Raw genomic sequence first — 14,224 nt, 5'->3', positions numbered from 1 at the left:
GTGCTTTTTTTCTGTTCTCAAACTAAGAACATAAGGAATGCCCAGCTGGTTTCAGTCACTCATCCCATCGTTTACTGAGTTTCCCTGTGTGCCAGGGACGGTGCCAAGAAATGAGAGTTCTTGGTGGTGGGCTTGATTCAGGAAGTGAAGCCCAAACTGTTTGGGCAGAATACTCCAGTATCTTCCCTTGCCTTGAGTGACTTCCCTGGGATTGAGCAGACCTGTGCATCTGTCCAAACCTTCCTTGAGCCCTTCCTAATTGTAACCTGAGCACCCTTTGTCCCAGGGCCCTGTTTTGAGTGCTTTGAGGGTCTGCTGTTTAAGTGGCGCTTCCTTGCCATCAACTGAAGGGAAACTGTGTGTTAGAGGGGTTTCCTCCGTTTCAGTGATCGTTCCTGGTCTTCAGTTTCAGGTGTGGCAGAGGGCGGCCAAGGACAGTTGAAAGGGCAGGTGGATGGGGTGTCGGGGGTTCAAGTGTGGCCCTGGTTCCACCTGTTTCTAAGCAGAGCACGCCCCTCACCTCCCTGGGTTTCACAAAATAAAAAGCCGGACTAGATGCTTTCCAGGAATCCTTACAAAGCCTAACATTCTACCGCTCCACAGCCAAGCATAAAAACCCACCTCATTTCTTCATACCTTCCTTGTGAGTTCCTGTGAAGGCAGGAGCTGTTTATTCAACTACAGACCCAGTGCCCAGCACACAGTGGGAATGTGATAAAGACTTGAGTGAGTTATAAGGAAATTTCAAAAAAACTATTTTTACCCCACCTCTACTCCCATCCAGAGGAAGTTCCTGTCATGGAATTAATTCTTCCTTAAGGAAACCAGTTCTTCTACAGAAAATCTTCAGTGTTGGTATTTTCTTTTCTTTTTTAAAATTTTACTGGCGTAAAAAAAAAAAAAAAAAAATTTACTGGCGTAGAGTTGATTTACAATGTTGTGTTGGTTTCAGGTGTACAGCATAGTGATTCAGTTATACATATACATATATTCATTCTTTTTCAGATTCTTTTCCCATATAGGTTATTACAGAATACTGAGTAGAGTTCCTTGTGTTACACAGTAGGTCCTTGTTGATTCTCTATTTTATATATAGTAGTGTGTGTATGTTAATCCCAAACTCCTAATTTATCCCTCCCCCCTACGTTTCCCCTTTGGTAACCATAAATTTGTTTTCTAAGTCTGTGAGTCTGTTTCTGTTTTGTAAATAAGTTCATTTATATCATTTTTTAAAATTAGATTCCACATATGAGTGATATTATATGATATTTGTCTTTGTCTGACTTACTTCACTTAGTATGATAATCTCTAGGTCCATCCATATGGCTGCAAATGGCATTATTTCATTCTTTTTTTGGCTGAGTAATAGTCCATTGTATATACGTACCACATCTTCTTTATCTGTTCCTCTGTCCACGGACATTTAGGTTGCTTCCCTGTCTTGGCTATTGTAGATAGTGCTGCAGTGAACATTGGCGTGCACGTATCTTTTCGAGTTATGGTTTTCTCCAGATATATGGCCAGGAGTGGGATTGCTGGATGCTATGGTAGTTCTATTTTTAGTTTTTTAAGGAACCTCCGTACTGTTCTGCATAGTGGTTATACCAATTTACATTCCTACCAACAGTGTAGGAGGGTTCCCTGGTACTTTCTTTTCAATGTGTGTGTGTGTGTGTGTGTGTGTTTTCTACACATTCATTTAATACATAGTTGATTAGGCTAATTTAAAATTCATCGAAGAAAGTTTAGTTATAAAATATGTTCCCTCGTAATATCCATAACAAACTGAAGATCTGAAATATTTTACTTTGAACTTTAAGTAAAGTCTGCCAATAATTTTATCTTTTAAAGGTAGTGATACCAAATATAGCAAAAATTGAGCATTTTTTCCCTCAGAAATGAAGTAAATATGTAAAATTACACATTGTTGCCTTTGGCCCTGACCTAGGAGCAATAGACTGAAAAGCATGGTTTTCTTTATTGTAGGATATTACCCAGGCAGAAGTTAAGCAAATTTGACTGGTAAACTGTTTTGAGGAAAGCTAGCACTTTTTAAGATGCATTTTTTGGCGGGGGTGGGGGTGGGGGGAGACACCAATTACAGAATTTATTAAAGGATTACAATTTTTTTTTTCTAAAGTGAAGTACTGCATGCCAAAATTTTAAATGTTGGTAAATGCAGACAAATAGAAAATCCTTAAAAAGTTTCAAACACTTCTTGTGGCTTTATCCAATCACAAACGCTGTTAGCATTTTTATATAATTTCTCACAATAATTCTCACTAAATGATTCTCTAATTATTCACTAATAATTTCTCACTAAATAATTTCTTTGGGGCACCCTCTTTTAACAAAGCATGAATGGCGTCCTGCTTTTGTGTAGGTCACTGATCTAGGTACTATGTTTTACATGTCACTCGTCAATTCACTCATCCATCCTAAACATTATTTTTTTTATTTTTTATTTTTTAAAGAAAGCTGCGTTTTATAGCTACTTTATTTATTTATTTATTTATTTTTGGCTGTGTTGGGTCCTCGGTTCGTGCGAGGGCTTTCTCCAGTTGCGGCAAGCGGGGGCCACTCCCCATCGCGGTGCGGGGACCGCTCTTCATCGCGGTGCGCGGGCCTCTCACTATCGCGGCCTCTCTTGTTGCGGAGCACAGGCTCCAGACGCGCAGGCTCAGTAGTTGTGGCTCACTGGCCCAGCCACTCCGCGGCATGTGGGATCTTCCCAGACCAGGACTCGAACCCGTGTCCCCTGCATTAGCAGGCAGATTCTCAACCACTGCGCCACCAGGGAAGCCCCTAAACATTATTTTCTACCCACCACCTATCGATGATCACATGCCCTCCTTAGCCCTGCCATAAGCATGCAGGTTATCTGAGACCGTGCATACACACCCCCGGATGTCCTGGTGAAATTAGCTTTTATGTTGTGTCAACTTTTGTGGAATTTACTTACGACCACTATGTTCTATGGAAGGTTTAAAATGTACTCTAGAACACAGGCAAGGTGTGAAATCAGGTTTTTAACAGGGCACAAAAGCCAAGACTAGGTGAGTCAGGAGAGGGGCCGGTATCTGAGCCTCCATGAATTGGATTAAGGTAATAATTACTTCAGCAGTAATGATTAACAGGAAAGTGCTTTGGAAGGAATCTCAGGAATCTATAGTGTAAAGCGCAAAGCGTTCTGATGATCTCTGTTTGATAAGGAGCTGTGGTCCCTGGTCATTAACCCGCCTGTTCGTCCCCCCTGTAGTGATGAATCACCAGCACCAGCAGCAGATGGCACCCAGCTCCCTGAGCCAGCAGAGTCTCCCTCCTCAGAACCCACCAGCAGGGCTCATGAGTATGCCCAACGCGCTGACCACGCAACAGCAGCAGCAGCAGAAACTTCGGCTTCAGAGGATCCAGATGGAGAGAGAGAGGATTAGGATGCGTCAAGAGGAGCTCATGAGGCAGGTATGGCCTTCGGTGGGACCTGATGGCGGCTCCGTGGCCTTTGGTGGCAAGGCTAGTGGGTAGGTGTCTACTTGCCATCAGAGTAAATACATCTTTCTCCAGCAGCATTAAAAGCCCGAAGCGCTGCTTCAGACTTCCAACATCTGTTTGCACTGTCTTGAGAGCCAAACTTATACAAGTACAAGGACTAGCTATATCAGCATGGCTGCCTTTGGCTTTCACTGCGAATCACTAGAAGGAGAGAAAGAATATGTTCCAGTTACTTATTACTTTGTAATGCATTATCGCAAAACTCAGTGGGTTAAAACCATAGCCATTGTATTATATCACGCCATTTCGTGGTCGGGAATTGGGGCAGGGCTCAGCTGGACTGTTCTTGTGCTGTACGTGATTTTGACTGAGGTCACTTAGCGGTGGTCGACTGGTGGGTGGGCTGGCCTGGAGGGTCCAGGGTGGGTTTACTCAAGTGTGTGGCACCATGGAAAGGGCTGCTGGAAGACTGAGCATAGCTAGGACTAAAAGCTGGAGTATTTGCCCACGGCATCTCTAGCATGGCAATCTCAGAGCAGTGGGACGTATTACGTAGCAGCTTGGGTCTCCCCAGGAGAATGTTCTGAGAAGACAGGAATTGAAAGCTGCCAGGGTCTTGGGGCCTGGCTCTGGAAACTGCCGCAGAGTCAGTTCTTCCATATTCTCTTGGACAGAGAAGTCACAGCACACCCCCCCCAACCCCCAATTAGAGCAGATAGCAGAGGGGATGTTCCATGGAAGAAATGACAAAGAATCTGCAACCATCTTTGATCCACCGTGGAGCATGAGAAAAAGAAAATTGAGGGAGCATGAGAAAGGAAAATGTTTTGCATACAGACTCTGATAGAGTGCTCTGCAAAACCCCCTGGGCTTTGATCAGGCACCTTTGTGCCATTTCCTCATTCAGTCAGTCAGTCAACAGAGTGTGTGTCCTCTGTGAGTCAGGCTCAGGGCCTTGCTTCAAAAAATAAAGGAAAGAAAATCCCTGAAGGAGCCCACAGTTTTCTCCATGCTTCAGTGGCTTGGTCTGTGCAAGAGCGGAATTCTCTTCTGTGTTGCTAAAATAATGTAGCACATGCTTTCAGGTCTCATAAATTTTGCTGGCTGCATTTTGGGGAGGAAGGCTTCAGTTTATTGTTTTAATTCTTCAGACTTTGCTTTATGACTCACATGAAGCAAGATACATGGGTAGCTTCCTTTCCATGTGGACGGAAATGAGTAGCTTTAACTGTTCCAGAATACTTTCTTACAGGGGGCTGGGGGTATTAGGGTAAACACTATTTTTTCTTTTAGTTATATCTGATACTTTCAAAAATATACGTTGACTGCCATAGGTAAATAATGTATTTCTCATCAAATAAATTCTAAAATATAAAGTATCTACACTGTGTGAAGTTTAAAAAACATGATGAATTAAAAGAATTCTTTATACATAGCCTTTGAAAATGTGGGAAATGAATATAAATTGTGCTTTGTTATTCTGTTGAACTATCCTCTAAATTTGAGGCATACAACTTTGTAATATAACCATCGTTGTGCTTTTTTTACCCTGAGGATTTATGTCTGAACTTTCACGGTTATTTCAGGGTAGCATTTGTTTATACTCTTTTTAGATATACAGTATCATGTTTCTTAGCAGGAAATGATTGTATTATGGTTTTCTGTCTTTGGATAATAATTCTATTTGGAATAATTTATCTATTTTATAATATAGAGTAAATAGAAATAGTATTATAGTAGCATTTATAAGTTTTAATGTTTTTTTTCCCCCCACAAAGAATGACTTGTGTCTCAGTTTCTGCCTCGTTCTGTGTTTCTCTTTCTCCTACCCCACCTCCTCCTTTCCCACAGAAAGTATTTCTGAAAAGGGGTGGAGAAAAGTGCCCCAAATTGTTTCCTTTATTCCAACCGTAGGTGCCTTTGAACCAGAATGTTAGTATTGATGGTTCATATTACAGAAATACCAACCAAGTGCCTTAAATGCTGATCCCTAGAGGCTGTGGAACTTGGAGTATTTTGCTGCATGACAGTGTCGATTCCACTGTACAGGACCTCGGGGAGGGATGCTGTCCAGAGGCTCCTGTAGTTCAGCTTTGAACATGCGAGCACGCACGTGTGTGTGTGTGGTTAGAGGAGGAGAAGACGACGGAATGGACGGTTCCGATGTCTTTTTATCTTTATTATGGATCCAGGAAAAAAGGTCTAAAGAGACTTTTTTAAGTCGTGGCAGACATTTTCCCCCATCCAGAAGCAGCCTGCCCCTCAGGGTCAAAGATATTATTTAAGGCCATACAGTAAATGGTGTCGGAGTGTTTGATGACAGTGGCATTTGCCATGATGTCTGATTGTCCAGGTGTGGATTACTGGATTATGTGTATCACCTTTGTGGTTGTTTTTTTTTGTTTTTTTTTTTTACCTCTTTCTTTTGGTGCTTTGCACTTAAGCCTCACTATTTGCACTTAAGCCAGGATGGGGCAGGGAAATGGATTGGAAGTAAAAGTGATATTTGGCTCACCTGTTCAGCTGCCTTCCAGCACTGGGTAGGAAGGTAGAGGGAGGGAGGCAATGGTGGTCCTGATGAGCTCTGAAGATTGTCTGTTCCATTTGTTCCTTCTGTCCCATTCCCTGTTCTACGTAGTCAACAACTTCCTGAATATCCTTTGCTTTCTGGGCACTTTGTAATTCTCCTGGCCTCCCTCTAGTTTGCAGGAGGGCCCTAGCTGTACAGCCTGTCTTCTTGAAGTCCCTGCCCAGTAGGCAGGCCCTGACCTTCCTATCAAGGGAGAATTTCTGGGAGAGAGTCCCCTTCCTAGGCTCCATCTCTATGATAGGAAAGGAGGTTGGTAAATTTTAATAAGTAGAATGAATTTGTTCCTAATTCTTGGGAAGTCATCAGTACTCTGTATATTTTTATCATTGTTAAATATATGATAAATGTGAAAGGTCCTTATAAATTATATGCCATGTAAATATTGTTTCATTTTTCCTTTTTCTTCTCCTTCTCCTTCTCCCTCTTCTTCTTTTTTCTGTTTCTGTGCCATTGTTCCTCTAGGCATGTAGTCTGATGTGCTGTGGAGAAAACAGTTCCTCGGTTCTTGTTCCACAGTCTGACGTACACCTCACAATGCCAAGGGCTCAGACGTTAACTTGTCACTGAAATCATGCCAGAGATATTAACAAAATGAAGTTGAGGAAAGTCTGATTACAGATCTGAAGTGAACCTCCATTATTTCAGGATGGAAAATTATTATTTTTTTCATTCCTTCTTTTATCTCTTCATTTGCTTATTCACCCAACATTTATTTTGTGGGAAATAATAAAAAGATGAGTGGGACATGGCTGCCTTCAGATAACTTACATTTTAGCAAAGGAGACAAAATGATGAACTCTAATCCAGATTGGTGGCCAGAAGGATAAATTCAAACCATTCCCTACTTTGTGGGGTCCCAGTGGCTGCCATCTTTCACTTTCGTAGCTGGAGCAGGGACCAGATGCACCAGAGCCTGGAGTTCTGTGAAAATGAGCATAAGGTGCTTCTTTCTTTTCCTCATTCCCACAGGCCAACAGGTTGTGGAATAGCTACAGAACTTGGATCAAAGGGCTGGTGAGGTTTGGTATCTCCCCTGATTAGGAATCTTTTGAAGTAGGAGAGTTTTGTTAAAAATGATCCCTACAATTTAGCATTGGCTGCTGTAGCAACAGAGTTGAACTGCTTGTATCTGATTTGATGAATTATCTCAGAATGTGGCAGGTGCTCCGAGGTCAGGGGTGCCACGAGCCCAAGGGGATCCCAGCCAGGTCTGCAGTACATGGCCTTATTAGGAAAGTGGAACTTACTCTGCTTTCAGCGTCTATCACAGACATTCTGGAGAGTGAATTCTCATGAAAGACGTTCTCCATTGTCCGTGATAATGAGTTTTATTTTTGCTAAGTTTTCCAAAAAGCCATGAAGCGGTTTCAGGCTCATCTAAGAAACGGCAACCCTAGAAAAGAAAGCAATTCTCAGCTGAAGATGTACTTCCTGCTACCTTCATATTAAAAAAAAAAGTTAGAATTCAGTTTATGAAGTTTTTTTAAGTAAAAAAATAGTTTTTAACTTTTTACAATATAATTTAGTCGTTTTTTTGTTTGTTTTCTCTGATTGAGATGAGAGAAAGCATTTTACTAACTGAAAGAATCCAGACTCAAAAGACTTCATAATGGGATTTCCCTGGCGGTCCAGTGGTTACCCTCTGTGCTTCCACTGCAGGGGGCACCGGTTCGATCCCTGGTCGGGGGACTAAGATCCCGCATGCCTCGCGGTGCAGCCAAAAAGAAAAAGGAAAAGAAAAAAGACTTCACAATGTATGATTCCATTTATATGACATTCTGGAAAGGGCAAAACTATAGGGACAGAGAACAGATGAGTGGTTGGTAGAGTTAAGGATCGGGGAGGGGCTGCCTCCACAGGAGAGGCACTAGGGGGTTTGGCGGGGATGGCACAGTTCTGTGTCTTGCTTGCAGTGGCTGTTTCACAACTGTATTATGTATTTGTCAAAACTTAGAACTGTACAGTTTCACAGAGTGAATTCGACTCTAAATAAAGATAATAATAAGGTAAAAGTGTCGCACAGAAAAGACAAAACACATTCATTGTAGAAAATGTTTAAAATAATCAAAACCAAAAAAGAACGTAATCATCACTTATACTCTTACCTAAAGAGAGCAGCTATGAAGATGTTGGTGATTTCTCTCCAGTCTTTGTATGTATCCATGTGTATTTTGTTTTTAAAAACAAAACTGGTAGTGGAGAATACTACTGTTTGTTATCTCTTTTTCTTAATATATTGGGAAGTCATTTATTTATTCTGTATCAGCCATGGAAGTTGTGCTGTGAGTTTGGACATATCTATTCTAAGCTGCCTAGAATCCTTTCTACAACGGTTCTGGACATAAATTTTAAAATACTATGAGCCACACATGCCCACAAGACTATAGACTATTCTGCTGTTACAGCTTAAAAACCAACACAATATTTGCTCAGTATCATAAAGGGCATGTTTACAACTTTACCGGAGGAAATGGGAAATTTGAGTAACTCGTAAGAAATTGAGAAACAGGCTTCTCAGTCCCTATTTACCCTCTGAAAGAACAATTCCTTGACATAAAAGCAGACTCTTGGCTTTATCTGAGGAGAGTATTTCGTTGTATTATTCATTTAAATATGAAGCTGGGGGACCTTCTGCCTCAAAGATGATCTTAACCTCGAGGACTTCCCGTCAGCCCCCAGGGCCTGGAAGGAGTCTTAAGTGAAGAAGCCTTCGCTCCCTCTGCGTTGTTGGGAAATGGTTATTATTCCCAGGCAGACTCAGCACTGCTTTTACCCCCATCCTTCCCTTAATTGAGCCTCAGCGGACAGGAGAAAGCAGCTTGTCAAACAAAAATGCTGACTAAGCCCGGCCTCTGGTTGCCAGGGCAACAGGGACAAGGGGAGAGGGCTTGGGCAGGAGGCCTCAGAATTCTTCTGGCAGGTCTCACAGATTTTTGTTGGGCTTGACAGCCACTACCGGGTCTGGCTGGCCAGCTGGCCGGCCTCTCGCAGCCATTCCTGACCGAGGGCCCGGGGGAGGGACACACCCGGCTGTGAGCAGCACTGGTCCAGGGAAGGTTCTGAGGTCTGTTTTTTGTCATGTGAAGAATAGCTATTTAGAGACGTTAAAAAGTGTCATATCATAGCCTAAGTAGTGGCTGCTTCCTAGAGTCTTGCCTTCAGCACATGGGGCTATAATTTTCCTTTTAGAAAAGCATTTCAGAGAATTAGGTTTCAGGATTGATTGCAACATCAGAGGTCATGTTGTCCACCCAGGGCGTGGATCCCTGTAGAGTAACCTGGCTGTCTACGTTCATTCATTCATTTGTTCAACATGCTCTAGGCACTAAATGCACAGCAGTGAACCAATAGGCTTTGTCCCTACCCTCAAAGGGCTTCCATTCTAACTGCTGTCAGTGTTCTATTTGCCTACAAGTCCCAGAAATAATCCATTTTCTTAAAAATACCAATTCTTTTAAAAGGGACCCCCCCTTTTTTTTTTTTTTTTTTTTTGTCTGTGTTTTGGGTCTTCGTTTCTGTGCGAGGGCTTTCTCCCGTTGCGGCGAGCGGGGGCCACTCTTCATCGCGGTGCGCGGGCCTCTCACTGTCGCGGCCTCTCCCGTTGCGGAGCACAGGCTCCAGACGCGCAGGCTCAGTAGTTGTGGCTCATGGGCCCAGTTGCTCCGCGACATGTGGGATCCTCCCAGACCAGGGCTCGAACCCGTGTCCCCTGCATTGGCAGGCAGACTCTCAACCACTGTGCCACCAGGGAAGCCCAAAAGGGACCCTTTTGAAAGATATTATAAATCAAACACATTTAAAATTTTTATTTATTTATTTATTTTTAAATATTTATTTTTTATACAGTTTTAAAAATTTTTTTATTGAAATACAGTTGATTTACAATGTTGTGTTAGTTTCAGGTATACAGCAAAGTGTTCAGTTATACATATATATATTCTTTTTTTTTAGATTCTTTTCTATTACAGGTTACTACAATTTTTAAATTCATTTTTAAAGGTTCTTTTCCATTTACAGTTATTACAGAATATTGGCTATATTCCCCATGTTGTACGATCCATCCTTGAGCCTATCTTATTCCCAATAGTTTGTACCTCCCACTCCTCATGCCTGTATTACCCCCAACCTCTGTACTGGTAACCATTACTTTGTTCTCTATGCCTGTGAGTCTGCCTCTCTTTTGCTATATTCACTAGTTTGTTGTATTTTTTTAGATTCCACATATAAGTGATATTGTACACTATTTGTCTTTCTCTGTCTTATTTCACTTAGCATAACACCCTCCAAGTCCATCCATGCTGCTGCAAATGGCAAAATTTTGTTCTTTTTTATGGCTGAGTAGTACAAACATGTTTTTTTAAATGGAGGTTCACCAGGTTTGCACAAATGCAAAGCAGCTTCTTATTTCGGATCTTGATAAGATCAGAGGTACGAAGAAATATTCCATCTCGAAATCCATTCAGCTATTTTTCTTAAGTAAAGAGGAGACTATCTAAATTATATAATGTTTTCCTTAATTCGATTCTAAAGGATAACAGAGATTATGGAGCAACACAAGATTGCTGTATACATCCTGAATTAAAAGAGCGTCAAACAGGCCATGGATAATAATTATGGACTCAACAAATGTCTTCCCTGAAGTGTCAGAGTTTCGACAGTCTGAGTCTGGCAGCTGAGCTTGTGTGATGAGGTATTTCCAAAAGGGAGGCTCCAGGAAATGTGACAGTGAATTTCTAGAATCCCTTAGCACAGAATTAAAAAGAAATTTACATTGGGCATGGTTTTTTTTTTTCCTTATAAAGAAGGTAAATAATTCAGCATTCTGCCTCTGAAGTCCGGGGAGGTTTCGGCAGAGAGAGCAACTTCTCTGCACCAGAATAACTGTTTTAATGTTAGGATTTCAAAATATTGTCTTTTTTTTTCTCTTTCATTTGTTTCTACTCACCCCACCCTTTCTAATTAAAACAATACAATCTTCCATTTTTGTAGTATCCCTGGCCACACACACCTAAATCAAGCAGGCACCCTCAGAAGAGTTTATTGTCTTTCCTTTCTCTTTGAAGTACATTCCAGGGAGGGCCAGGGCTGGCTGGCGGGAGGCGCTCCCTTAGCCCGGGATGGACAGGGCTGCAGGATGCTTTCAACTGCTGTTGACTTGCTCACCTCCTCTCTTGATTTATTCCACAGGCAGGCTGCAGGCCAGTGGGGAGCTGGAAGGAAAGGAGGTTTGAAGTTTGCTTCCAGGGACACCTTCCGCTTACAGATGGGCCTTTGTCTTTCACACCCCTCCGGCTATTTGACACACCACCCCCTCCCCCAGCCCGTAGGAGAGCGTGCTTTTAAACCCGCATGTAATTATTCGTTTTAGGGAGCTAGATGGAAGACCACAAACTGAAAGAGATTCTCAAGCCTTTATTTTGCAACAGTCTTTCCACCCCCAGCTTGGATATAGAGAAAAAATAAAGTTGTGGTGGAGGAGGGTGGGGGTGAGGTTACCAGGGGCAGCTTTCCAGATCTTTCTGAAATTGGCCTTTAAAATCTGAACTTATAACTTTGCTGGATATGCTTGTGAATTCCCAGGACACTAGCTCCACCCTTATACGTTGAAAAGGATTAGAGAATATGTCCAGTTCCATCTCTTTTCCAATTCAGAGAGGGGAACTGTGTTCAGGACAGTGAAACAGGCCACTTCATTAAATCCTCTAAACTGCCCGAAGGAGGGGGGGGTTGGTATTTCTGTTTTATAGCTGGGAAAACAAGCTCAGAGAAATGAAATAACGTGCCCAAGTCCCACAGCCAGTAGGTGAAAGGGCTGAAAATTTGAGGTCTGCCGACCTCAATCTTTGGCTTTCCTCTCTTTGCCGCTGTCTGTGTAGTGGCCATGACAACAGACTCTGGGGCCAGATCCTGGGAAAGTTGCTTAGTCTCTCTGTGCCTCAGTGCCCTCATCCATAAAATGGAGACAGTTGGGTTGTCATGAGGATGAAATGAGATATAGTATGTTAAAGCACTTAGGACAGTGCTTCACAAGTAGTAAGTGATACGCAAGTATTAGCTAACATCTCCACCTCCTAAAACATTTAACGCCATGAGTAAGTAGCTCATTCTAGTAACTGCCTCACTGTGCCAGGTTCTTGATAAATATGCTTTTTAATCTTTATAACAGCCCAGCAAGATAAATCTTATGTCTTTTTTTTTTTTTTTTTCTTTTTCTTCAGATGAACAAACTGAAAGGTTAAAAATGTACTCCAAAATGTTATAGCTAGGGAGTAGCTCAGCTGGGATTTGAGCTTTCATCATTCTGAATCCAAGGACACTTTTTCTCCTGTGCCAAGCCCTGGTCATATCCAGTAGCATTTAACCCTCAACAACTGCTTGAAAATTCCAGTGGCCAGTAGCCCAGAGAATTGAGAAGCAGCCAGTTCTATCACTGAACGAACTACTAACTACAAAGCCCTCCATCAGATCTGTCTCCAGTCTGGGGTAGAAGGAATCTTCCTTCTTCCATGTGGCAGTCAATAATAGTTTGAGAGCCATGGTGTGCCACAAGTCTCTCTTAAACAGTCCCCTTGCTTCTTCGTAGGACATGACACTCTGAGCGCTCCCTATCCTGATTTTTCTCCTTTGGTCACTCTTTGTAAAGATCGTGACAAAGCGTAGAACAGCCTTGCACGTGGAGATTGGTAGGTCTAGAGAAGGAGTGCAGATGACTTGAGCTGGAAAGAAGGTTTGGAGCATGTAGATATCGGGGAGATGGACCCCACGAGGCTTGGCCCTTCTGCATCATTTTCTGTTGGAGTCTGTCTCCCCCTCTAGAATCCTTGAAGAGGCAGTTCACTGTCTGTATTTTTCATTGCTGTATCCCTGTTGCCGAGAACAGTACCTGGCACCTGGTAGTCTCCATAGTATTTTTAAAAAATAAATACGGGAGCAAATGAATGAATTGTTGTGGGGACTGAGGGAGACAGTTGACTGAGATTTTGAGCTGGGAGAAGGGGTGACGGCATTAGGAGAAAGCTTGACGTCATCAGGAAGAGCTGCTTTGGGGCCGGGTGAGGAGTGTACTGTGAGACATGGAGTTTCAGACCCCAGCTGGACGCGTTATTTTGGACTCCAGGGGTGGGAAAGGGGCAGGTAGTGGTTTGCTGTGGTTATGGTTGTCAGGGAAGACATCCTGGGAAAGGTGGTGTAACAGAACCCCTAAGGGTGGGGAGATGTGTCTTGATGAAGAGGGACCCAAAGTACCGAGGACTTCAGGAAACTGAAGACTTGTTTGGGAGGATAGGGTGGGTGGGAGTGGAAGGGACACTGGGAAAGGATCTTGCTGAACTGGAGTGGAAGTGGGAGATGAGCCAGACCAAGGGGCTCAGGTGTGCCTCCAGCTTAGCATTTGTTATCCTGCCTGCACTGGGGCAGCTGGGGAGGAAGCACAGGGTTAGGGCAGCTGCACTGCCAGCTCTGAGTTGGAGACCTGAGTCTTGTCCTAGACCAGCCTTGTTCAACTGTCCCCCTGTTTCCACGTCAGTTCACTTAGTCCAGTGCCCCATCTGCAGCCTTTGCTTCCGCTTCTCCTTCAGTCTTGACTCCCTCATCTTGGTCAAATTAAAGTCAGGTGTTTGCCTTTCATTTCTGCCCGTGCAAGGGCAGCGGAGGTCACGTGGCAGCCAAAATCATACTGCGTCTGGGGCTTCATTTTATACTTAAATTTAGTTTCTTTTTTTTTTCTTTTTTAAATAAGAATCCTCCTTTCTTTGGATGGGGACGTGTTAGTGAGGTTAGTTCTTTTATTTCCAAACCTTAGATTTTGTATTGCTATTCTTCTTCAATTTATGAACAGAAATAGGAAACTATTTTCATTCAAAAAAGGCTAGACTTTTAAAAATTCTAAATATGGGGATTTCCCTGGTGTTCCAGTGGTTAAGACTCCAAACTTCCACTGCAGGGGGTGCAGGGTCCATCCCTGGTTGGGGAAGTTCCACATGTCATGCAGTGCGGCAAAAAATAAATAAATAAATAATCTAAATATGGAACTATTATATTATAAAATATAATTGAGTGAAATGAAACTTCTCACCATTCTCCACTTATATTAAAAATCAATTTTATGTTATACAAAAAGGTTTACAAACCTCTCCTTGGTAA

At 42.6% G+C, this 14,224-nt stretch overlaps 1 protein-coding gene across 1 annotated transcript in view; it reads left to right on the top strand.

The window, feature by feature from the left end:
* WWTR1 (WW domain containing transcription regulator 1) overlaps nt 1-14,224 on the top strand; it is a 129,796-nt gene that overhangs the window by 102,799 nt on the left and 12,773 nt on the right. Inside the window, exon 4 of the mRNA XM_036850205.1 lies at nt 3,260-3,462. Within this exon, the coding sequence (XP_036706100.1) occupies nt 3,260-3,462 (203 nt within the window). The remainder of the gene's footprint in view (nt 1-3,259; nt 3,463-14,224) is intronic.

This window comes from Balaenoptera musculus, chromosome 4 (assembly GCF_009873245.2).
Source record: "Balaenoptera musculus isolate JJ_BM4_2016_0621 chromosome 4, mBalMus1.pri.v3, whole genome shotgun sequence".
NCBI lineage: Eukaryota > Metazoa > Chordata > Mammalia > Artiodactyla > Balaenopteridae > Balaenoptera > Balaenoptera musculus.
The sequence above is the reverse complement of the archived record's forward strand: the minus strand, read 5'-3'. Positions and strand labels throughout refer to the sequence as shown.